Source organism: Lytechinus variegatus, chromosome 16 (assembly GCF_018143015.1).
Source record: "Lytechinus variegatus isolate NC3 chromosome 16, Lvar_3.0, whole genome shotgun sequence".
Classification (NCBI taxonomy): Eukaryota; Metazoa; Echinodermata; class Echinoidea; order Temnopleuroida; family Toxopneustidae; genus Lytechinus; species Lytechinus variegatus.
This window is the reverse complement of record NC_054755.1, coordinates 9,206,785-9,233,719: the sequence shown is the minus strand read 5'-3', so window position 1 is coordinate 9,233,719 and position 26,935 is coordinate 9,206,785. Positions and strand designations below refer to the sequence as shown.

Here is a 26,935-nt window from a genome sequence, read left to right as displayed (position 1 = left end):
TGTACTAAAAATGCTGAGTTACTTTTGAAAAATCAATAATATTCCTTTTTGAGCATGACTGACAAATGTAAGTGAGCTTTAAATGAATCATACTTTAGTAATGCCACCCTAGAAATTCATGACTGAGAACCTACAATGTAAATGATTATGACATAGCATCTGACAAAAATAACATCTCAGACATACAGTAGTAAGTCATTGTACAATACACACATAAATCAATGAAAAACCCTGATAAAAAAGTATGAATGCAAAGACTAAACATCCATTCTACCTGGAACTACCAAATGCTCTAAAATAGCACACATTTATCATTAACAATAGTCAACTTTCTGCCAACTTGATTTCATCTCTACAAATGTAACCCAAATAGGGGCGTCTATAGACTGCTTTGGTGATCTGTTTTTGTTGTCGTCATGAATACCTGCTGGTCTCGAACCAAAACATTTTTTTTATTCTGTGGCTGGTCCCATGATTCTAGAAAGTGCATTGCCCTGTATTTTGCATAACACTGTGGTCTCAGGTGCCTTTGATATTCAAATGACCTTAAGGTCAAATTCTTTTATTTGAGACACAAACTTTGTCTTCCTTGTAATCATAATCTTTTTATTTCTTTTGTTCAACCTCTGTGCAGTTTACTCCACAAACGAGCTCTATTATTACTTCAGATTCTTTGAAGAAAACATTTTGTATTATACTTTTAGTTCATTCTGTTTAAAATCACTTTTTATATAGTTTTGACCAATTCAAGTTGATATACATACTGACCCTCATGCACATTAAGTGCAGACTTTCATGTCTTGATCCTTTCCTTCTAAATAAAGTTAATTTTTATTTTAACGCTTGAAAATATCTATCTTCTTGTCACTTGGAGAACTTCAAAGATTTTAAATCCTATTATATGCTGTATTTCACTTTCCTGCAATTCTATTGTTTGATAAGTTTCCTCTTCCTTACAATTATGAATTTGAGAGGTTCCTCCTCTTCTTTATATTTCCTTGTTTCCTCCAGAGTTAATAACTAAAATATATTCAAAGGGATTACACTTTTTACATTTGCCTTGTTTTAAACCATGTCTTGTAAAATAAACAAAAGGACCACCCATTAATTCAATTTGAATTCAACAACTCTAAGCATTTAATTTGCAGATTTCTTGTAATTCACTTGATTAATTGTTAACAACCTTTCTTGTTTTGAAAGAACTCAACAAATGACCCCTTTTGCAGTATTACATAAGTAGGTACTGATTGGATAATAGCCAAAAACAAGCGAGTCTATTCCCTAATCTTAGAAACTATCAGAGGACCAATCAGAGCTAATAAAAGCACTGCTAGGTTTGTAATTATACGCCTTTGTACAAACACTTTCAAACTGTGCTTGACTTCAGGTCCACCCTACTATAATTGACAGCCTGCTGACTCCTGTACTCGAGTCCTCCAAATTAAAGATTGCAAAACAAACCCAACTTCGAACCATCTAGGTCACGGAGTTTCTCCAGAATAAAACTGCAGTTTAACAAGGACTGAATGTACTAATGCAACAATAGCAAAGTCTTATTCGATTTTGGCTTATAATTACCAAGATTGGTCTAAAAAAATGAGTGAACCTGGGAGAGAAAAAAATGGCATGAACAAAAGAAAAGCTGTGATCAGCAGCCTGTAACACAAAGCTTAGCAGTGATCGTAGAACAATTTCCATAACTGATTGTATCGACTACAACGTACAATAAATCGTGAAAGTCAAGCTTACAATCGATCGCTAACCTTTGTGCTACGGGACCTTGGTCCCTACAACACCTAGGTGTGCGTGTGGGGAGATTTATGACTGCACTCTACCTGTGAAAAAAGTGTGGGTGTGATGGTGTGTAAGGATTGGAGTGTGTGTGTGTGTGTTAACCACATACTCAGACTGTGAGTGTGGGTGAGGGTGAATGTGATGGCTGTGTGTGCTTGTGTGAAAGCACTTTTATAGGTGGTCACTGTGGAGAACACCTAAATGTGCAGGTGTGAGGGTGGGTGGGTGTGTGTGTGTTTCATGAACGTCTGTTTACATTAGTGAAGTATACCTCCAGAAATAAATCATACACACATGGAGATGTCATGTGAGTCACCGGTGTGTCTGAGTGTTCACATGCACACTCTTACTGATACTTTACGGATGTGTGGGTGTGGGTGATGAGTGGGTGTATATTTGGATGTGTGTGTTTGTGTGTACAGCACCGTACCTGCTGGAGGATACGCATGTGTTGTCTCTGAAGACAGTCTCTCTCCATCATCACTCTTTGAAGGCGAAGCTTCTGCTGCAGCTGTTGCTGTTGTGTCATTGGCCCTCCCTGCTGGCTTGCCTGTTACAAGAGTTCAGAAAGTTTTAGAAGTCATTTCATGTGAAGATTTTGACTGCCCATTGTCATGCTTATCATGATGAAAGCCCCCTTTTGTCATACGATACTTTTCTCCCTTTACAACATTTTTTCTTTCTCTCAAAACCTACTTCATATTAATATTCTTCATGATCACTTCATGTTGTGGAACTACTCTCTATATCATACTATCACCCAAAAGTCCTTTCAAATAAAGCATGCGCTAGCTCTAGGTTTATTGTTTCGTTCTATTCCTGAGATTTCAATTTTTGTTTGCATCCATCCCAAATTCAATCATAAAGAACAAACGATAACACATTCACACTCATCAAAGAGAGAGACCCTCTGTTATCATACTGTCTCAAACTTTCCCCACTTTTCCTTGATTTACCATGCTCACCCCTCTTTGTATAACACACAAACATATGCCCTCTCTGTTTTCCCATTGCCATCTTTACATGTATGAGACTCCCCTTCTTCTCACTCTTTCTCTTTCTTCCCTCACACCATCCATCCTTCATGGCTCCTCACACATCATCAGCTGTTGCCTTCGTGTCATATGCCCTCTAAACCGAGATTGGTGAATGACAGATATAGATGTCCTATTGAGCTTATCCATCATTACCCCTTCCCATCTTCCGTCCATCCATCCATCCCTCTATCATTCATTCAATCTTTCAATCCCATTCCCCGTCATATTGCTTATTTTCCATCTATAAACATGCTGACCTAGCCCGATAGTGGCGACCCTATGAGGGATGTTGTCACATAGGCAGTCACATGACTAATGTCATTTGAAATCTCCCAACCTTCAAATCAATATACCTGAACAAATTTCCATTTCACAAACAGTGATCACGACAATTCCACTTCATTCATCTCTCTCCTAATTTCTTTGACGAGCCTCCCAATTTCTCTGATTCGATATAATCTATTTGTCTCCAGGAAATGACATTTCCTAGCAATAAGACCTCTCAATCATTCATGCTTGAAGATAAATATTAGGACTACATACATTGGAAAAGGGAAGTAAATCCGTTTGGATTTTGTATAGCTACAAAATCACAATATAAGCAACAATCTTCTACCAGTCAACAATGATTTGGTCATGACATCAAGCATTTTATTCTTAATATGAAGAATTGGCATATTTTTAACAACACGAAATATCAATGATTCAAATTCTTTTAAAATAATGAATAATTTGTGTTGTTAACATAAGGCAATTCTTGAAATATCAATAAATGGGATTAAGGAAAGGACATTCGCTGGCTATAACGTTCAAGGTTCCGTTTCATAAAAAAAAGACTTGACAAATCCACAATTTTTATAACAAATTCACTATCAGCCAATAAGATTGAAGGATTTCAGTAGCTTTTAACTGTTATTGGAAAATTGTTAGTAAACAAGTTTTATGAAACAGACCCAAGTATGACAGTCTCTTTAGAGTTTGCCTTATCTTTGAAGTAGAAGCATTTTGTTCAAGAAAGTTTCTTTCAACTCACCTGTTGGGGAGGGCTGAGTGGTGCCTGCTGTTGCAGCTGTGACTGTTGGGATAGTGATGTTGTAGTGGAGGCAGTTGCAACGGAGTGGCTTGGGGGAGGGTTAGAGTTGTTCTGCGATTGTTGTAAGGCGGCCGCAGCTGCCTGGACCGTACCTGGCGCCCTCATTGCTGCAAAGAGAGCAACATTTATAATTTAATTACAAACAAAATGTACTTTACTGATCAAAATCTTAAAGGCTATTAAAGTCTGTGCGATGATGCATTTAAACAATGAGGCTACCTTTCTTTGCAATCTCTTAAGCAATGATTCAACTTATCATTTCAACGATAAGCTCAAACAAATGATCTTGGCAAAACTTTTCTAAAGAGTTTTCAAATTGCAATTTCCAAATTCAATCCGAAGTCTCCTTGTACAGCACAATTTTCATCACATAAGTCTACACACAACTCTGCAATTCATATACAGCACATGTACATGACCCTCTTATCAAATTATTCAAACAACACAACCTAACAAATTCCCTTTTATCTTGTGTTGCCAAGCAACTATATGTAATGGTGGATGATGTAGGTCAAGGCATTAACTGGAGATGACCCTTGCATGTCGCAGGCAAGGGGTATCGGGTTCACGTTCCTCAGGAGGGGAAGGTGCTGCTAAGAGCTTGAAACACGCCTTACACGCATGAAACAAAAGGGCTAGAAACATACACTAGGTCTCATTTCATCAAGACTTGTTTTATGCATTATTTCTACAACAAATTCACTATCAACCAATCGCATTGAAGGATTTCAGTAGCATTTAACTGCTATTGTGACTTCAGTATTATAACAAGTTCATGAAATGGAACCCAGACGTACTATGTAATCAATGGATTTTTGCAGAGGGTGAATGTTAGTGGGGGCCAATAAAATATGTCCATTAGATGCAAGAAAATTAACAGTTCATTTTAATAACTAGGCACTGCTTTCAGGAATGATACAGTAACTTGCTAACTTTTTGAAACCTTGATATTAATTGACTATTGGACCCTGTTACTATGGTTACCATATCTTAACTTCAAATTAAGAAAATAAAACGATGTTCCTTCCGAGTCCTATAAGTAATTATTTCAATAGTACCTTCTTAATTGATTTTTTATCAGGTTGTAAAAAGACATTTATTTGAACTCTAAACCATTTTTTTATTTATTCGAGAACAAATGAATAGGGTTATGTTAGCATGGATGTAGCAAATTGAGTATAGATGTGGAGTGAGTATCGATATGGCTGTGAAAGCTCTCCACTAGGCTGCCACACACATTCATTAGCACACCTCCTAACAACTTTCATTAAAAATTCCCAACACCTAGCAAACATAGCAGTTTGCAACGGTTGGTGTACCATAAAGATTTGGTTAAGCAGCTAATCTATTCTTTGTTATTTGAAAGTGTTCTAATATTAAAGTCAATGAATGCTGTATGGTATATGAGAAAATGGGATAGCATTTTAATAACTATTAATAAAATAAAAATAGATATCCTGATATAATTGTAATGTAACAAAAAGTATATTTTTTTTCAGAAACATTATAAAAACACATAAAGAAAACTACCGTTGCATGATAAAGTGGCAAACATTAAGTTTACAACTTCTCAATGTTACATTTCTAACAACCCTGCCTACAAACTGCAAAAGTATTATTTCTTAAGTGCTTTCGATAAACTCCTATTTCACAAACAAACTTGACACTGATTGAACTATTTTGATGACGGGAGTAAAAAGCTTATTTGAACAGTCTTTCCAAATAAAGGCAGGGCCTTGACAGGAGTGGCATGTTCAATGAAAGTCTGCAAAGGGGGTGAATTTCTAACCGCACATAATCGAACTGGTGGGACTACTGTTTGCATAGGACTCCAATGAAATTTATCAGGGTCTACAATCGTGCCAAATATTTTTCTAATCATCAAAAAACGGTAAAAAGAAAGAAAAAAAGAATGCCCGCCACCTTGACGATGTATCACTGGAATTGGAATGAAGAATCGGCTGAAATTTGATAAGTCAGCTACAAAATGATGTATGACCACATGTTTGGTAGTGTAACTTTTTAGCTTGGCTACGACTTAAAAATATCATTATCTATGACTTAAAATTTGGACGTTTTCGAACAGTTTACCATTTTCAGAAAATATGGATTCAAAGACATTTAAATTCTCACCCAAAAGAATATCTGATACTTGTAGTTAACAAGTATCACGGCATGACTGACTTACCAATTCTAGGGTCTAGCCACGTTGTCGTCCTTTCTACGTGATTGATGAAATAAACTTCGCCCTCTGGAGTTACAGCTTGTTCCCAATTGATTGGCAGTGGCCCGAGATCTTGCATGGATGGCAGGGGCTGACCGCTGCCTTGCATGATAATCTGCTGCACCTATAGATACAACATTGTAGGCTTGATTAGACATGCCGCAACAGAACTCGGCAATAAAGCTCTGCATTACTTGTATATGAAGTCAATGTGATGAGGCCTGACCCCCACAATGTTGCTGTGTTAGGATGCATCTTTTGTTTTTGCCTGGCTCCAAAATCTTGAAATAATTAAATTATTCAAAAAGTTGACCAATAAACATTACAAAACATAAAAATTGAATTTCTCAAAAAGTTAGCATCAAATTTCTATAACAAATCCATCTTATCCTTAGGTCTCTCTTTCATTATCTATCATTATCATTGCCATACTGGTAGTTGATGTCATTATCATCACTATTCTATTATCATTTTGTCATCTTTGTAATTCTGATCTTCCTCACTGTTATAATGATCCTCAAATCCATACTCCTTACTGTCTCTAGTCATTTCTATTGATCAATAAAATGATCATAAAATTTGTTTTTTTTTAATAAAATGTAACACATGCAACAAATCTTGGAAGAAAAAAAATGCAAATATGTAAACTGAATAAAAAAAGGTACCCAAGTCCCAAGAGCTGCACTACTAATATCCTTTGTGCAAAATAAAAGGAGAAAAAAAATATTACTACAAAATTTGGACTCACCTGATTATTATTTGTATTTGTGTTTGCTTTGCTCAGTTGATTGGCACCGCCAGACTTCCTTGGGTCTTCCCACGTCGTCTGTTGTCTGCTGTGGCTGTCGGGAATACAACATGTGCAAATAAGATCTGATTGGTCAGAATAAATCAACAAATTGTATGGATTGAAATGATTACAATGGACAGGAAATTAAAATGATTTTCAGATCTATCAGCGTCAACCAATGAAATGCATTTAGATTCAAACAACCATTTTTTTGTGGAATAAAAAAATGAGAAACAAAATATTTGTGAAAAATTGGGGAACATCACATGAAAAATATATAGATTTTTAACCAATGGGGGACTCACTTCCCCTTCTTACATCATACTTCATGCTCCATTTTGACATATTACTATTAATACACTTTCAGAAAATCATTAATATTGATCCAGGTTCAGTGTGTGCATTTGCTAAAAACAGGTCCGAAAACAAGGAAGGGTTTTGAATCAACTTTTATAAAGCAGGCCACAACCATGATGATCTGTCCAACTACTCCCCTTTCATTTATTTCATTTTCAAAATACAAACTTTAGGACTTTCATGTCCAAACTGACAGAAAATATTTATCAGCATACACTGTAGGTAGCGGACAATCCCTTTGTCACGTCATTATCATTGTTTTTGTAATATTAGTGAAAATATCTTTAATGATACAAAAAGAAATTTGAAAAAAAATAAAATCATCTACATGTATATACTTTGTATTGAATTTGAAGTAATAAACTTTTACTGTATCACAGTCTATGATATCATAGACCTGGTACATATAGGTCCGTGATGATATCTAGTTATCTACAGATGAGATGGTGAAGTTGAAAAGCACTACAGTTTTAATGGATCTGCCCAAATAAGGCCACGCCAATGGACACAACTACATGTACTACACTACCCCTGTGGTTTACACACAGATTGTAATCAGAGGGATAGGACCAACCCACAATAACCAGTAAATGGGTTGTGTTCAAACTTTACACACAGCATTACAAAAGACTGTCAAGGGGTTCATTCATATCAACCAATGGGTGTGTTCACATTAGAAATTAAGCTTTAAAGGGCCTGCTTTTGGATATATTCTATTCAATCAATGGGAGAATTCACAAGTTCACTTTATATTCTTGGATTCAGAAAGGGGTCTAGATCTACTTTTGAATTTATCTATTAATAACTGTGTTCACAACTTATATTTTCATAACATCATCTGTACGTTTTTACATGCAGAGGTGCACAAACAGCCATTATGTGGTTACAAAAATAAAAAAAATCCTGTATACACATTTTCATGTGTAGAACATCTGATTTGGTCAAAATTCTCATCAGCAAACTACACACAGGCACATGAGCACTTTCCACCAATAGGCCGATGCACACAATATAATTCATAGGATCATTCACATTACACAAATTACAACTTCCCACATGCTCTACACAGAATGTCAGTGATGCATTCACATTACACAGAAGTCCAAAATTCTGGAATAAGGTGCATATCATGCAACAGGGGTGGCAATGGTAAGTTGCTGTTCCTTTAATCCTTTGATCATATCATGACATGGATCTACTGTGTAGTAGGTCCATGTTCATGTCATTGTACTTTTTATTAAAAAAATATTTAAAATATATTAAATTGAATGTTATATTCATCATGCAACAATTCCTGAACTTTTTAGTTTTACTAAAAGATACCAATATAATCAACTTTTTTCATCATTCTGGGGAGCGTTTCATCAATATTTTCATCTGACAAGTTGTCAGATCTGACATCTTTCCATGATTTTGATTGGCTGAGAGGCACTGTTCCTATGGTAACTGTCGGATAAAATGGGACTTGATGGATATAACGTCTAACAAGTCCTTCCATGAAACCCCCCCCTGATCTGTAAAGACTTGAATGTAAAAAAATGCCTATTTATTACAAATTTGCACCTTTAACAAGGGCAAAGAAACACGGCTTACCTTTATTTTTCATATTAAACCAAAAGAATTAATGATAGTCTTGATGCATGTACATGTCAGAAAAAATCCCAAAAATAGATAGGGAAAACAAAGATAAAACAGATTTCTTGATCACCACGAATCAGGCCTAATTTCATGGTCCAATTGCATCAAATTTTAAGAAGAAAAATTGTCAGATTGTTCAGCAAGTTCATAGACACAAGAAGGATAGAACTCGCAGTGATGTATACCCATTGTAATTGGTCATTCAGTGTGAATGGGAGTGGCAAAAGGACGATTCTTCCCACAATAATGAAACTAAAGCCACAATTCTTTTGGAAGAGGCTATAAATAGTAGTTTGTAAATGGACTGTAAAAAGTATGCATTACAGAGGGTATCTGCAGATCCATAAAGCCGAAATTATAGCAATACAGAGGGGTTTTTATAAATGACTTAAATCAGAAGGAAATTGTAATGCATTTGTTATCCTATTTTCATCTAATTTCATCATTCATTATTCTTCATTCTGCCTTCATCAATTTATTCAGAAACACAACAAAACCATTCAGCATATATCTCTAATCAAAATCCTTCATAATACCTGTTACACAGAAATGGACAATTTTGTATTGGTTTTATGAAATTATCCTCTTAGCCAATCTTGTCCGTCTCTTGGCACAAGAAAGTAATTTCTTTTCAATTCTCAGATGAACAAAGTACATGTAGTACATGCATACTAGACATTTTAAATACTGCAAGAGTATGGACCAAGACTACCATCAGGCTCCAAACTACTAATAAACTGTTTGCACTTTGGCAACCAAACCGATAATACCTATTCTGAAAAATCTATCAGTTCTTTAAAACCCCACCTCAGGGCATATATAAAAATATGCAAACATACAAACCCCTGACCATATTTTACACCATATAATTCTACAAAAGAGTCATGAAAAAAAAAGAGTTTGCCTGTGAAGGCATAAAAATTTGGCATCAATATTACGAACAAACAAGGTCTTTTCAAGATGTTTTGCACATTTTTCACCCTGAAAGTGCATGGATAAAGCGACTTTGAAACCTGGATAAATTCATAAGTTTGAACCTTGACCTTAAGCTCACAGGACATGGGCCATGTCAGGTTGACAAATTCAAACATGAATGACAACGAAATGAGGCCTTTACATTTTGACTATGAAGAAAACAGCTACACAATGGAATTGAACAAGAACTAACAACTTTCTCAACAAATGAAAACATTTGTGTCTGTATTGCTGCAATGTACTAGGTTGAGCCACATTAATGGGACTCCTGTATATACAAAGCATATATTGACTGATGAATATGAATTATTAAATACTGATTGCAATCCTTACAATGATAAATATGTGAACGAATATACAAATATAAAATATATCATTCACTATTAAAGCTAATATGGGACATGACGATTTAAAAATTTAGAAAATTTATTCTGCAAGCATGTTTTGTAGTCAATATAAACCAAGTCTACATACTGTTCGTGTCATAGCAAATTAAAAACTTAAATGCAGGAAACCGGACTTGATAAAATAATTTGTGGACTGGATTTTAGACTTTAATCTTGAAATCTTGCTTGCAAATATCACTAGAAAGCTAAATAAATTTCGTATCAGGTTCCGATTCCGAGAATCCTTAGAATCTTGCCGTGGTTTGGAGTATACTCTTCATGCACCGACATGTCATTTTATCATCAGTCATTAAATCTAAAACAACTATTGACACTGCCTTACTTATCATTTCTCCAATCAAATCAAATAAATATAATATCCCATCCCGAAATATCATCATAATTTCAGTTTGGCAATATATAATTGTTTGGTCATGAACATTTACTACATTTTCAAGGGTTTACTCAACACAATTTTATGATAACCCTTGGTTAAGATTTGCCATTGTAAAATGATAAAACGTTACTTTGAATGTATGTAGTTTTGATATCACATTTTCACTGATTGTCTTGTTCTGTTTGTGATTTGTAAATGGTTTTAATAACTGTTAAAACGAAGCAGAAAATGGAAACAACTTTCTTGTAAAGATTCGCTAAGATCACTTTCAAAGTTTTTCAAGTTCTTTTTATGTTTTCTAGAACCTAAATGAAATACTTGAAAGGTTTAATACATGTAGGATGTATGACAATGAAATTCTGTTCTTTTACTTTGTTATTTTTAATAACTATATAGCCTTATATCTTATCTCCTTCCATTGGGGCCTATAACTCACAAGCTCTGCTTTCAACTTAGGCCCCTCCATTTTTCACTGATTTAAATTTTTATTGTGTATAATTTCTGTTTGCGTATAATTTCTGTGTCAAGATTATTTCAACTCAAGATAATTATGTTACTCATGTCAAGCATGTAAATGTCTGTATATGGATAATGGAAATAAACTAAACTGAAACTGAAAAAAAAAACACAGCTAAGGCATCCCAAGAACATGGCTAAACTTCTGGGATTCCCCCCACCCCACCCCTTACACACACACCCCACTCTCTTGGCAAGACGATGTACCCTCATCCATGGCTTGACTAATCTGAAAATTTTCATCTTCACAGAGATATTGGTTTTATAATGGTTTATTTCCAATACATCTAATTGCCAATTCGTCCAATTGCCAACTGGTCTACTATCGTTTGGTCTACCATCAGTTCATCCACTGACCACATGGTCTACTTTCATTTAGTCTAATGCCATTCCGTCTAATAACCAGTTGGTCTAATAGCCATTTAGTTCATATACCATTGGTCTAATAGGACTAAAGTGCTAATTTTGCAAAATGAATGAAAATGAAATGGATATTGGACCAACTGGTTATGAGACGAAACGATCATAGACTAAATGGTTATAGGCCAATTGGTGATTAGACGAAGTGATGATTGACCAAATGGTTGTTAGACGAAATGTTGATGAACAGAATGGCTTTAGACTAAATAAATGTAGACCATGAGGTGAGTGGACGATTTGGCAGTAGACGAATTGGCAGTTTAGCAGGACAGCATTTTACCTTTTACTGTAAGAATACTTCTCCCTAAATATTTTCATTAAAACATGAATATTTTATGGATAAAAGGAAGAGTTTCTTTTTTTGCTCACATTGTTGCACATCATGGAGGTACAGTCTACAAATCACTTCCGTGCTTGGAAGCCCATTATACAGTAAGTACAGTACATGCAATCTCCCATCGCATGACCCATGGCCCCCTATCTGTAATCCGTGATGCAATTTACCTACTTTCGATTTGAATACATGTACAATTGTACTTTCGCTGTGGCGCGTGCGATTTCACTCATCTGGCAAAACGACCATAACAGAGGGCCCGTGCAGCACCAGTTAATATCTTCACCATATGTATCTGCTATAAATGTATTAGGTCCGGAGAGCGCTGTACAATAAAGGATGTGTCACAGAAGTAAATCCCTCAAGTAAAATGCATACTGCACGTTTTCCGTGGATATAACGAGTGTAGTCCCACAAGTATGGATTTATGTCGCCTGTAATAACTCACAGGTTTTTTCTCTCTTGGGTTGGTCACAAATTAATCTAAAAAAATTAACCTCTAATAATATCAAGTCATGAAGAATATCATAATACCAACAACTTTTGAATTAGTAAATTCATTAATAGAGCATAAGATGCATATAGGTATTTAAACACATCGACATTGTCAAGGAAATTCATCCTAATTCAAAATTATTCATCCTCATATCTTTCCCAACGTAGGATATTATAGGCCTACTACTCAGTATAAACATAACTCATTTCTGTATTCACAAATGTTCACAATGGTTTTCTGTTGACTGATGTACATATGTACCTTTTCAATGGAACTTTGTGTAGAGTACTGTAGACCTCATCGAACCAACATTTGGTGGTTACTAAATCAAGCATATTGATTCATGAAATCAAATATAAGACAGTAATTCATTCCCACTCTATAATTCATGGAATATTGTGTAATACATATTGGTAAACATTTCCAACCCAATATACATTTGAAGCGTTGCTTTCCTTGTTTAATGAACAGAGAAAACGCAATACATCGCAAGTGTTACACAACAGTGGATCTCCCTATATACCACAGTCACAAAATCAATATTGACAGTGTCAATAAAATGGGAAGCAACCTAGCTCTCCTCATGACAAAAGTTGCCAGTTTAGACCAAGCTCGCCGGAAACCAAGCCTCGTAAACGAAAACACACACAAGCACACCGGAAGAGCCACCGGACGGGTTCAAAATTGATTCAACTTCCATTAATATTATCTGCGCAAATATGAGCTGACCACAAATGAACTTGAACTAACCAAAGCATCACTTTATTGATAACCTCTACAAACTTGAACCGCTTTTAAGCCTCCTTATTGGCGCCTACACATGATTTTTATCTACTGATTACAAAGTAGGGTGAAAACGGAGGTGTCATTTACGTGTAAAATTACAGGTAACTTTTAATATCTGTAGAATACATAGAGGTGAGAGACACATCTTGATCTTGGTCACGTTATGATCATACACCATTACTTGCTGTCTTCTTACCAGCATTTTGGTCTCTATTATCATCATTTTTATTATTGTTATGGAACAAATAATTTTCCTGAAAAAAAATCCAGAGTCGATATTACTCATAAGGTGATTTAAAGTTTGGTGTTTGACATCTGGTGTTTATTTTGGTGTTGGGTCGACTTTTACACCAGAAACACTACTTGAACTAGACATAAAAATATGGTGTTGACATGAGGTGTATTAAGTGTTAGTGCTGGGTTGATTTTTACTCTAGAAACAGTGAATTTGACATGAGGTGTTTAAACATTGACGTGATTTTATTCTACAAACCCAAATTAGATGTTGGAGCTAGATTTTGCCCCACTAACGCCAACACAACACCCAACTTGAAATGACTCATGTCATTGCAAATCGTGCACGAAAGCAACCTTAAACGATGGAGCTTGCTTGGTATAAGGTTCAATTAAGTTCAAGTTGGCAATGGGGAAAATGAAACTAGAACCTAATCACAACAGGACTCTATACCAAAATAAGTCAACCCCGTAGAGTTAGGTCACATGATCTCACAGCTCATGTTTCGTGAACTCCGATTCCTCCACTAAGATTAAGAACCATCTTGACTTGAGTAACTCTTGTACATGTACAAGCCTGCATGTATTAGGTTTTGGTAAAATTCGAGTGGTAGACAATTTAAAATATTTAATTTCAAATTTTTAACTTAATGTTACCACATACTGCATTATTAGTTTCTCTGACATTTTTTTTTTTACAAAAAAAAATATTGGTCGATGGTCAGAGAACTTCGCTGGCTATGCAACCAGAGTGTATCTTTTGTATAATTATAGCGAAATTTGCATGTTGCAAGTATGGCAGAGGCATGCATGCTCAATACATGTAGGTGGACACTGTCCTCGGAACTAGTGTTGGGGAAAATTTCTAAAGCAATGAGTCTGCAAATGTAGACAAAGAAATGCTTGTTCTATTAAATGAGAAATCAAGTGTTAACATTTAACATGGAATAGGTCTGCACTCTGTGGTGCCTGTAGACTATACTGTACTTAGAAGGAAGCAATTCAGCTGGCTATTGGACATCAACTACTTCCTGTATTTGCTATCAAATATATCTTCTTTTTGTCCCAGTACTTTTCTTTTCATTTGGAATCAAGAATGTTTGGTAAATTTATTTTCTTTCTTATTTACAAATTTCTTGGTTTTTTGCTTTATGATGTCTTGACCAATTCCTTACTTTAGTTCTTATTCATTATTTTGATTAGTCAAATAAATTGTAAAATAAATCATAAAAAGAAGGAAAATTTATTAATCTATTTTTCAAACAAAAATTTAACAGTATGATGCACACATGTTGATAAACATCAACGATCCATCCAAAATAAATCTAAATCGACTAAAAATTATCTCCCTCAATTTCATGTACAAAGTATAATTGATTGTTTACAGTACACTGAGTCATTATACACATCCCTTCATTGATAATGCATACAATAATCAACTATGGGCCTTTACACCTGCTTCTAATATAGACAAGGTCCATATGGTTGTCATGTATTATAATTAATAATCTACACAGATATGACTCATCAACGGAATGGTCCATCTATAGATTTATGATGCTAATCATATGTTGGCACATGTGTGTCATCTTTGCATACATCAGCTTGCCTAAAAATCAAGTACACTATAGATTGTTACCATATGTGTGTTAAAATTATAAGTAAATAATTTGAAGAAAACATGAGAATAATTAAGTTTTCTACCATCACTGAACATGTTTTTCAAGATGGGCAACTTTTGTTCAAAACTCTTCAGGCACTTAACAAACTGAGCAGATGATAATTACGATTGTTCTTTGGATAAATTCTTGCTTTCTTCCTTCTTGTGCAATTGGCGTTGCTTCTCTGGCTCATATATGTATGTGAATAAATAATATACATCATATTCTGTAATCTTTTATGACTACATATGCATGTAGAATTAAACCTTGATAAAGAATGCACAAGTTTGCAACACTGATGTGCGAATGCATTAATGAATAACATATGTATTTTGAAAATATCATACAGAAGCAACAATGAAAATACCCCAGGAATGAGGATGTTCTCTAATAAACATCTTTTATAAAGAAAAAATAATAATAAAACTTGATGGGGGATGTCTATGAAGGGTGTGGGAAATGCAAAAAGCTTGTTTACCGCATATTTCTACTTTTAATGTCTTGAATTCTTCTTTGTCTCGTTATCCATGCAAGGTGTAAATATGTTTGTAACTTTGCCGCAAAAACATGACGAGATTAGTCAGGTCCTAGGAAAGATGAATGGCTGTATCCTCAGGCCCGAGTATCTTCACTAGGTGGTTTCAGACCGCCTCGAAGTTCGTCAGTTCCAGGTATTCTCTGATCGGGAAATTTACCCCGATCAGAAAATACCAGGTATTTTGGTAATGTGAAAACAAACTACCCGTAATTTCCCCGAAAGAAAATACCCGCTAAATAGTAGGTAGCGAAATTACGAGAACTTTTGCGGGGATTTTTCAAAGGTCGCAGGTATTTTGGCAATGTGAAAGCAATTTACGGGAACTTTTAGCCCAGCGTGTCGTTGGGCGCGGGTACCATGGGTGGCTGCTGGGCTAGTGATTTTGAATCTCACACCTTGCCTGCTTATCAGACCATACTGCGCATGCTCGTAACTTCAGGAACTTATCCCGAAGGGTATGTTTCGGGGCGGTGTGAATGCAGGAATAATTAATGGATATTTTTTAGCCTAAAAAAGTTCTCATAATTTAACAGGGATTCTTATGATCGAGGCGGTTTGAAACCACCTACTGATAGACACGCTCAGTCAACTTGTAGCTGTTCCACGCCGTCGACAGAGCAAAGCATCCCACTTCCTTTCAATCGCACTTATTTTCCGATGGCAAACATAATATGGGTGCGTTCATGCTGAATTTTCAAAGGCAGTAATGGACGTTTTGAAATACACAAAGTAAATGAAGATTGTGAACACTGCACAGACTGCTCATGCTCAATTTTGTGAAGAGCTTGCGAGAGCACTGGTCTACCAATGACACTTGCCCAAGTTATGGCCTATGATGCATTGAAAAAAACTTACATTGTATTTTCAAATGCAAATCAAGCACAGGTTCTGAAATCAAGAAGAAAAATGAGTTGCAAGAAAGTCGAGTTGCAACTGAAGGCAAATCAATTTTTATGCTTTTAATAAATAAGACTGTCGCTTGGTATGTATGCTTGATTTTTAATTTAAAAAGCTTCCTGTATAATGGCAATTGAAAATGTCATAAAATGGGTTTATAAATCTGTGTCAGTTGCATTTTCAGATATACCGTTTTCATTTATCTGTTTAGTATGAAAATGATAAAGGATGTAGAGCTCTGCGTTTTGATCAGTAAACATAAAATTTCAAAATGCCTATACTCTTTAATGAAAAAAAATGAGTATGAACATGCCCAGAGCAAACCTTCCCATGAACCAAAAGCAGCTCAAATCAGGCAAAACAATTTTTTCTTCTACCCTCAAAATAATTTCTAAATATTCCCTTTTGATTCTTTCAATAAGCAGCAGCTCTATCCACTCCCCCACGTCTTCTATAGGACTATGAATGGGACGATTCCTTCCCTGTATCAATACGATTACAATGAAGAGTTATGTCGAGTATGTGATGGAGGTCACACATCACTTTTATGTTCCTTGCTTCCTATTGTTCAAGATTCACAGGATTGTTCATGGAAAAAAAAGAAAAGAAAAAGGAACAGTTACAAAAACATTGCATTGTGACAGGAAGTCAATTGCAGATGTTTTCTCAGGCTACAGTGCAACGGCTATGCGATCGGTGCCTTGAAAGTTGAAACATCAAGCTCAAAGCCTGTCCATATTTAAGTAAATCCACCAAAATGTGACTACAACTTTTTCAATTCATTACTACTAGATTGCATGAATGTCTATTCCCCAAAACAGTTATAATGTGGAGATAAATATTTTAGTGCTCAAAAGCCCTTTTCAAAAAAGGCAAACAAAACATGTTTGATTTGAATATTTAAATTGTCAGAGAATCGCCAGTTAAATACAAAAGATCAAAGGACTATCACAACCCACAAAATTTAAGATTTTAATGTTAGACGATAACCAAGTTGTAGTTCACATTATTGACCCTAATTTACTAAAGATAAAGACAGAATTTAATGGTCGATCATGGGACAGAATTCTATGATTGATTGCATTAATGGGTATGATCAATTGTAAAAATCAGCCATATGGTCAATCGATAAGCTTCATGTTACAGGGCTCTGCTTTATAGCAAACAGACATTTTCAACTACTTCATCTTTTGAAAGGGTAATAACTTTAGCAACATGGAATATATCAAACACCATGATTATCAAACTACATAAAACACCTTCACAAATCACATTGATCAAATGATAATATCCAAGATTTTAAGGTCATTCTAAACAATATTCTAAGGTCATGAGAATAAATGGCTTATTTTGAGGTCTGTGACAGATTCCATTTATGAAAATTACATCCCATAAAATGGAGAGTGCATGCAGTCAAAGTACTTGCCCTCCATGAAGAAATACCCAATTGCAATTTTTGAATGAACATGCATTTAATAATTTAGATCATGCCTACATGTATATTGGACTTGTACAATTTATCATCTACCCTTGGGGTATTCTTGGGCATTTTAATCAAGATACATTTATATTCTTTATTGCAGGTTGAGGGTATCGACTGGATAAATATTTGATGTTAATATACATGTAGTTCAATTTTTATTTTTTTTGGGGGGGAGGGGTTATACCATGTAACATTCAAGGTACTCTTAATCCCATCTTGACCTCAGGTTTATTTTTTACAGTACAATATTCATTTCCTGAAAAGAATCAAATGTAACATACTGGTAATACCATCCAGGTAATACCATCCAATAATAATAATAATATAATGTTGATCAAAGGCTAATGGGATTTTTTTTTTCCTGTTAGGCATACCTGTAAATGTATCTAGTAAACATCACCTAACTTAACACATGCTGTCTCAGAAAGTGAGTGTGAAAGGGTCCAAGTTTAAGGCTGTACACATAAAACCCAACTAAGCAAATCTGTCTAAGAAAGCCAATGTGAATGGGTCCCAGTTCAACCATAGGCCTACTGCATGTATGATGTAACCATATCAGACATGAATCAATGTTTTCTGAGTGAATGTTTGATCCATGATAACTACAAGCTTTCCTCGTGTGAAATAGGGATGATGAGAGGAAGGATAACATATGGTATGATCATTTTGAACTCCACGTCACATGTGAATGGTGTCTCTGTTCACACCTATGGCAATGGAGTTGGGGGTCCCTCGTCCTGTGCTGGGGCTGGTAGGCGAGACCCCGGGGAAACTGCTACAAGAGTTTGAAGGGAGTTTAAGCAAGGAGCTTCAAGGGAGCTCATTGGCTGGAGAATCTAATCTTTGCAGTGATGTTAGCCTACATATATCTGGGGCTGACAGCCAGGCTTTGCAGGCAAGACCACATGAGCTACTCCAACTCCGAAGAGTTTAAAGGGGGTTGAGGGGAACTGATCAAACCAAATGGCTCATGACTGTACTTCTGATCTACATGTAGGCCTACATATAAAATATTCGCGATGGGGGCCCTAGGTGTCACTTTATTGGGGTGAAGGTAAAAGGCAAAGAAAATTTAGAAGAACAAAAATATATTCTCAGAATAATACACTCAGAAGTGGAAGGGAGCACAGCTGTTTAATGTTTAAAGGGGCAGAATCACATGCTGGTTTTGTTTGTGTGTGTTTTTTTTTTAGATAGGTGGCCATGGGCCATTTATGCTGACCTACAGTCAACCTCACAAAGGTTTTGAAGTCACATCAGTTTCCCTGTCAAAACTTAAGTTACACTTTATAATACTGCAGGACTACCAGTCTACAAAACATATTTTTTTGGGGGGGTAGTCAAATTTCTATTCAATTTGGAGCTTTTTAATGCAAAACACAAATTTTGTCAGTCCAAACAGATTTGAATTTCTGTCACACCAGGTTATAAGAAAGTGTTCTCATGATCATGGGTTAACCTACGTGTACTGAAGCAGCACATAAGTATCATTTCAAACCAAATGGGGACATTCCTTGAAAAGCTTACATACATGTAGACCTATATTGAGTACATGTAAATTGACAGCAGAAAATTGATATTTTAATTCCATTCAACATGGTTTGACCAATCCAATACTAGTAACTCATCCCTTTAATTCAATCTCACCCAATCTTTAGACAAAAAAAAGACAGCAACAGTTCTATCCACAGGGATTTGCCCTCGGGAGGTCACAACGAGGTCAATACGAACCTAAAGAATCACAAATTTCATGGTTTTCTCATCAAAGAGCAGGGAACGAGCTGCTAAGAAGTGATGATTTTCCCTTGCCTGTCTGGGGGTAGATTTGGATGACAAGAAAAACCATTGACATGGTAGTAGCAGAGGAGATGTAGGTGCTAATTGGGCTGAAAACCCCCTAAATTGATCGTTTCCACTCTCAAAAAGTTGTTTGACAGTACCTTTTTTCCCTACCAAGCTACAGAGGTTAGACCAGGAGTTGGTTAGACAAGGGATGTTGTAATAGGCAAGATACTGTTTTGTGTTTTGGGGTCCAAGATTTTGTGCTTTTGTTATTTTATCAAACTACTGTACGTTCTGAGATCACATCTTTATCATAATTTGTTTTTAATGAAATGATCTTTCAACAAATTTGAAAATTAACTACATTGTCCTATTTTCAGATTTACCAAACTAAACCATGCTTTAATGGTGACAACTTTATTGTACCATATCGAACTACATTAAAGGCTCAAATGTACATGTAGGGCATTCATTTTAAACAAAATCATGGCAACTGGCAAAATATTTGCAACTTGCAAACTATTTGCGACAAAACCCAGGAGGTAGGCCTACATTCATTCATTCTTTTAATTAATCCCATCGGCTAGAACAGAAGCTCTGTGTTAAAAGAAAAAAAACTTTGTACAGTTTACACAAAGGTAATAAAATATATTTTCTGCCCCTGGCTAAAGAACAGCCATATTGCTTAGTCACAATTTCACATGTACAAACTTGAAATTGAAAATGAAAGTAAAAGTATCTTTCCTTACACCACAATGGGCTTTATTACTTCTGCAATCGATAGAGTTTACATGTGAAGTGAATTTATAGATTATCTGGAGGACACCACATAAAGACCCCCCTTGGTGCAGATTGGGGCTAACAAATTTTCAAAGCACCCTTACGTTTATGTCTAATTTTTTGTTGGTACTAATTGAAAACACTAAGAGATTGAAAACTAAGAAGGCTACAGAATTACAATTTATATCTCTGACTATGTTGAAATATAATTTGTTAATTTTATACTGTTAAGAATTCATTTTAGTTTAATTTAAGTCACACTTCTGTACATTTGTGTTATTTGAATTTACAATTACAATCAAGAATGGTGGTAGTTTACTGACATGGATAAAGTTTTAATTCCTTGGAGAAATATAAAATCAAAATATTGTACCACAGAAATCTAAACCTTGCTGAGAGATATTTTCAAATCTGTATCATTTTTTTGTTGTTGTTGGATTGGGGTGAAGTTGAAATGACTCAATCACAATACTATTAACCCCAAATTCTGGATACAACTTCATTTGTCTACAGGTCTGAATATAATACATGCAGGCCTACCAAAAATATAGATCCAGTGTTCAACTTTTACATGTAAGTGCTTTAACAAGATTGGTCCATGACAAATTGATATTGTGAATTTCACTGCAAGGTTTTATCATTCACAAAATTGAATCTTTACTAGGAAGTTTATAAGAACCTCTACTAAGACCTCTGTTTTCTCTTCCTTCTTTTTTTTTTTTGGGGGGTGGGTGGGCCCTGTGGCGACTATCTATGACAGAACTGACCTGCCCTGGACCTACTTTGGCTCGGTCAAGGCAGGGGTCAATCAAAGGATCTAACCTGGGAGCTCGGAAAATTGTAAACATCTCCATTTTGCACTTTCCCTAGGTTGGTCACCTTTCACACACTGTAGGGAACAAGAACCTTGTAACCATGGCAACTGGAAAAAGGGAAATCTCATCCTTACAACGGTGTTCTGATTGTAGCAAGATTTATTTGGTATTTCATTGGGGGGGGGTTAAGGGCAAGTGAATTTTCACTTCAGTTTAACCACATCTAACTGTGCAATGGGGCATGCTTGCATGCACCTGTAATTTTAGCTACAGAACATGAGATTATGGGTCCTGGGACCTGATACTTGTTACAACAAATTTGCAATAGCAGCTTAATGCTATTGAAATCCTCCGATATGATTGGCTTATAATCAGTTTATAACTAGTTATAAAAATTGTGCATTTGTTTTTATAACATTTTTTTTTATATAAAACAGGGACCCTGGTCACAACTCACATCTTATGGATGAAATAGCCTGCATACAACTGTAGAAGTACAATATGAAAAGTTTAACATTAGGTACAGTGGTGTTCAAAAGTTTAATAGTGAACTCCACCAAAATATGAAAATATTTTAAGTTCTGCCATGTATTAGATATTCAATTCTGAAGTCAGTTGATAAATATTACATTCAATAAAGTTTGTTTCTTTGGGCTCGCCATATGTAGTTTTGCTGACTAATGTACATGAAGGAGTACATTTTGTGGCGAGGTTAACTGACTTTTTAGCACATACATGTACATGTACTGTATGTACTACATGTAGGCCATTAGGCCTACTTTGTTTGTTGGTAACTATAGATTTCCCAATCTGATTATACAAAAATGTACCAATTGTACCAATGGGGTAGATATAAAGATTGCATTCAAACTTTGTTTTGTCTACTGGGACTCGATATCTCAATGACTCTAACAGAGTGAACAATTTCTGTTCCAGAACTGGGAAATCAATTTGAATGGGGTGAGGTACAGTATACATAGGCCTATACCACTGAATTTCTCTTGACTTGTGTACATTCATTAGGGCCTACACGTAAATCTAATATCAACATTAAATGAAGTTGAATACTTTGCTAAAAGAGTAGTTCAATTTCCTTGTCTTATATGTACATGTAGTACAGGTGTTCTAACACCTGGGTGCCTCATTTTGAATCAATTTTTGATACAGGGAAATAGGGTCACGGAATTAAAAAAATGTAACAAGATTTTGATCAGTAATAAATATTGTACATGGACCTACATTGTATAGGCCTACTCAGTGTAAATTGATTTGCTCGCTAAATATGCTTTCCAAGTTTCCAATCAGTCTATTTGGAACCTGTTTCCTTTCCCTTTTGCGCTTGCATCCTACTGTTAATCGTCATAAGCCATTTAAGGAACTACAGGTAACCTATTCAAGACTTCAAGACAATGATCCAATACCCATTCAAGTTAGCTACACAATAAGCCCATTCACACTGCAGAAAACCTAGGTAGATGATTGTAAGAAAATTACATTTCTGGTTTACACATAGGAGCATCATTATGATGTATTTCTCTCATTAAAAACAGTTTATAGTCAGGTTTGACCAACACCACTGAAAGCTACTTAAAACTTGATGCTGATGACAGTTTCTTGTGTAATCAATGGTTAAGTTGAAACCTTAATTATGATTGGTTGACCAAGTAATGATCGTTATTGCCAAGGCAAGTAACTTTCAAATTCAATAAACATGGAAGAGACAAAATGCACAGAACTAAATAAATGCAGAACCAGCAGATTGTATTCCTTCAATGTACATTTGCTATATTCTCTTATAATCATAAGGGAAAAATGCATCTATTCTACAGTCTAAATGGTCCTACAAGGTGCGGTTTATTCACGCATCAGATTGAAGATTACTGATTATGAGGAAAAGAAACTTCTTTAATTGTAATCCGAGATAAGATGATGCTATAAATAGTGATTGCTTGTTTACATTGTCCTGTTATAGACATGGTCATTTACAACTTGTTTACAAGTTTGATCATTTTCTACCCTAAACTACTAAGACCTGATAGCGGGACCTGCTACTTCTGATTGTAAAATTTGCTGTATTTTGTGTGTGCGTTGCTGTACACAATCAAAGATACAGTACTGTGTCTCCACGATGCACTGCACTTCCCAATTTGAAGAAAACTTGTGAAGACGTAAAAAGATTCTTTACTAGTGTGAATGCAAGGATTGCAGAATAATTATGGCGACATGATCTCACATTTCCTATATGTAATCTATTACTTTCTACATACATTACTGATTACTCTTCCATTTTTATCATAACCAACTAGTGCAAATCAGCACTTCAGCCATTATCACTGCTACAGTATCACCTCCAGATTCCAATATCATTACCATCGTCACTATCACCATTGTCATCAGCATCATCATCAAAATCATCATCAGGATCATCACCATCATCATCATCATCATCACCATCACCATCATCATCATCATCACCATCATCAAGTTAAAACTTCTTATCACTTCCATGGTTAATTCTAATTTGGTCCAAAGCCAATTCGTCCAATTGCCAACTCGTCAACCATTATTTGGTCTACCATCAGTTCGTCCAATATTCACATGGTCTAACTGCCATTTCATCCACTCACCATCTCGTCTAATAACCAGTTGGTCCCATAGCCATTAAGTCCATAAACCATTTGGTCTTATTAGACTAAACTTGTGTTAATTAGGCGAAATGAATGAAAATAAAATGAATAAATGGTTATGAGACAAAATGGTCGTCTATAGATGAACTGAGGATTAGACAAAGTGATGATTGGACTAAATGTTTGTTAGACGAAATGTTGATGGACGGAATGGCATTAGACAAAATGATGGTAGACTGTGTGGTGAGAGGATGAAATGGCAATGGACAAATTGCCTTGGATATCTGCCACTTCCATCACCACCATCATCAACATCCTCATCATCACCTCCATCATGGTCATGATATCCACAATATCATCACTACAACCCCATCACCCCATCATGATAATCATACCCATCATAAACTTTATCACCTCCCATTATCTTCACCTTTTCACTTCCAAGTTCCAACCTCATCATCATCATCAATGACATCATCATCACCATGAACATCACCACCATTTATTCCATAAGCATCAGATGTCCCTCGTGAATTCACCATCAGGGCAATAATTACAATCTATGTAAATCCCCCGGATCATACAATATCATGAGTTGAGATAATTAAAACCTAGATTCATGTTTTGCTTTAGCAATCTTTATATGTACTCCTCCTTTCCTTTCCAATCATTGCATCTTCGATTCATCATCATGGAATACTCATCGTTGCTGCATCCTCACCCTGCCCATGATACCCACAATCAAGACCACCACCACTATCATCTTCAAGACCGTTACCCCATGCCCCCATGCATTGGGCATTTTCATTTATAGGGCATTGTCACTATCCTCACTTCTCATCATCATCACCGTCATCACACCAACATCATATTACCACCACCATCATCATCATCATACCACCACCACCACCATCATCACCATACCAACATCATACCATCATCATTATCATCATCACCATCATCATCATCAATCATCATCATAACCCGACACCATCATCATCATCCACCACCATCCTCCTCCTCCACCACCGCCATCATCATCATCCCATCCACCTGACAACCACCACCACAATAGTACCACCATTTATCACAACTAACAGTAGTAGTAGAACTATACCACCATCAGCACCATAATTATTCAAAATTTCATCAAGATGATCCTCATTCATTTCAACATCATCATCAGCAGCAGGGTCAACAGTTTCATGGATTGGGAACACAGGTCCAAAGTGGATTGGGGAGGGGGTGGGGGGTTGGTAGAGCAAGAGGGGGAAGGGATGCTATCTGATCTCCAAAACTTTTCTTTCCTTTTAAACTTACTCAAGAAAATATTTTTGTCCGGATGGTGTGACGGCCATCTCCCAGCCGCTGGGCAGGCCATCCGTATCAGTGATATCATAACTCTGTTGCCGAAGATGCTGATTCCTGATCACATCCTGTGGGTTGATGCTTCGCATCTCTTGCAGCGATGCCGGCGACGAGTGCGCCCTGCCGTGGGCGATCGTCATCCCCTGAGGGCCCAAACTACGGCTGGCAATTTCATGGCTAGCGTTCGACATATTTCCAGAGTAATTCGTCGAGTCTGCGCTCGACTCCCTCGAATGGCTTATTCTTGGTTCTTGGAAAAAGGAAGCAGGCATGTTTCTTTTTCGCCATGGTACTTGCTGTGGAACTTTATCGGCTGCTTCGGCCGAGTTCAAAACATTGCGAAACAAATCGTCCAACTCCGCTCCTGAGTCTCCTCGTACGTGAACGATAGCGTTCTGTCTTTTCCCTCCAGTTTGCTCCATTTTTATCCGCTTTCCTCGCCAAATTTCTCACTGAATCCTTTAATCCAGTATCCTCTATCCACTGAACATGAAATAAAATCAAAATATAAGTTGTGACAGTATCAGCCGGTTCCGTAATCAAAAAAGTTTTCTACCAGTTGATTATCATCGTCCCCGCATCTTTACACCATAAACCCTTTACCATTCCGATGCACAGGTTCTTAGCTCCAATCGTATCCGGTTGCACACGGCGTATTTTAACTCTGTGTATACTGTAAGATCTCGTAGGTTGCTTCGCTCCACGGACTTTTTTTCGCTGTCGCAGAGTACACAGAAAGTTACCCATACACCACAGGCCGACCTTGCATGCAAATTATTGGTCCCTATTAAGACCGCATCACTACTCGACTTTTAACTATCTCAAACAAGATAGATCTCCATTTTCTGGTTGTTTTATCAACTGAATGGCATTTTATGTATATTCAAAACACCAATGAAAACTTTATATCGATGTATCATAGACCTTTATTATCTTTAGGACGTATACAAATTGATTAATATCGTTTTAGAAATCTTCAAAAATCATTCCGCGAGCGAATCTTGCTCTACCAGGGGGGTATAGTTCGCCCTTTTCAATCCTTCTTTTGGTCAAAGGCCGACTTTTGTATGTTATTATTGTTTACGTCACAGAAAAGGGTGTGGCCTACGCCGGAAGATTATTGTGCGGAATAAAAGGGAGGTTTTAAAGAAAACCTTGAACGCTCTTTTTCCCCGAATTAAGTGTCTCATTGCGGAGCCCGACCGAAACTTCTTTCATTCATTTGTTGCTATGCGGTGATTGATAATAATGACACCCATAATCAGAATAATCAGATGATAACGAGTTACTTCTTTGATTTATGATTTACATTATCAACCGCGGGAGCACAGCACTTCTTGCTAACTCGGTGCGGGCGTTGACCTGCATATTATTTATTCTGAGTTCGATTTTGAATTGTTAGAGAATCCCTTTGTCAATAGGGGTAATATAATAGGAGACCCAATCCCCTATCCCTAATAATAGGGTTCAGGGAGGGGGTACCGATTGAACCATGTTTCTTCGCTTT

At 36.2% G+C, this 26,935-nt stretch overlaps 1 protein-coding gene across 3 annotated transcripts in view; it reads right to left on the bottom strand.

Annotated features, from left to right (window-relative positions):
- Positions 1–26,211, bottom strand: part of LOC121429732 (transcriptional coactivator YAP1-B-like) — a 48,195-nt gene extending 21,984 nt beyond the window's left edge. The window contains exons 1-5 of one of the 3 annotated variants that reach the window (XM_041626932.1): positions 25,381–26,211; positions 6,897–7,002; positions 6,113–6,272; positions 3,865–4,031; positions 2,225–2,344 (exon numbers count right to left, since the gene is read on the bottom strand). In XM_041626932.1, the coding sequence (XP_041482866.1) occupies positions 2,225–2,344; positions 3,865–4,031; positions 6,113–6,272; positions 6,897–7,002; positions 25,381–25,850 (1,023 nt within the window). In that variant the 5' untranslated portion in view covers positions 25,851–26,211. The remainder of the gene's footprint in view (positions 1–2,224; positions 2,345–3,864; positions 4,032–6,112; positions 6,273–6,896; positions 7,003–25,380) is intronic. The other 2 variants (XM_041626930.1, XM_041626931.1) reach the window with 2 other exon arrangements.
- Positions 26,212–26,935: the final 724 nt, after the last annotated feature.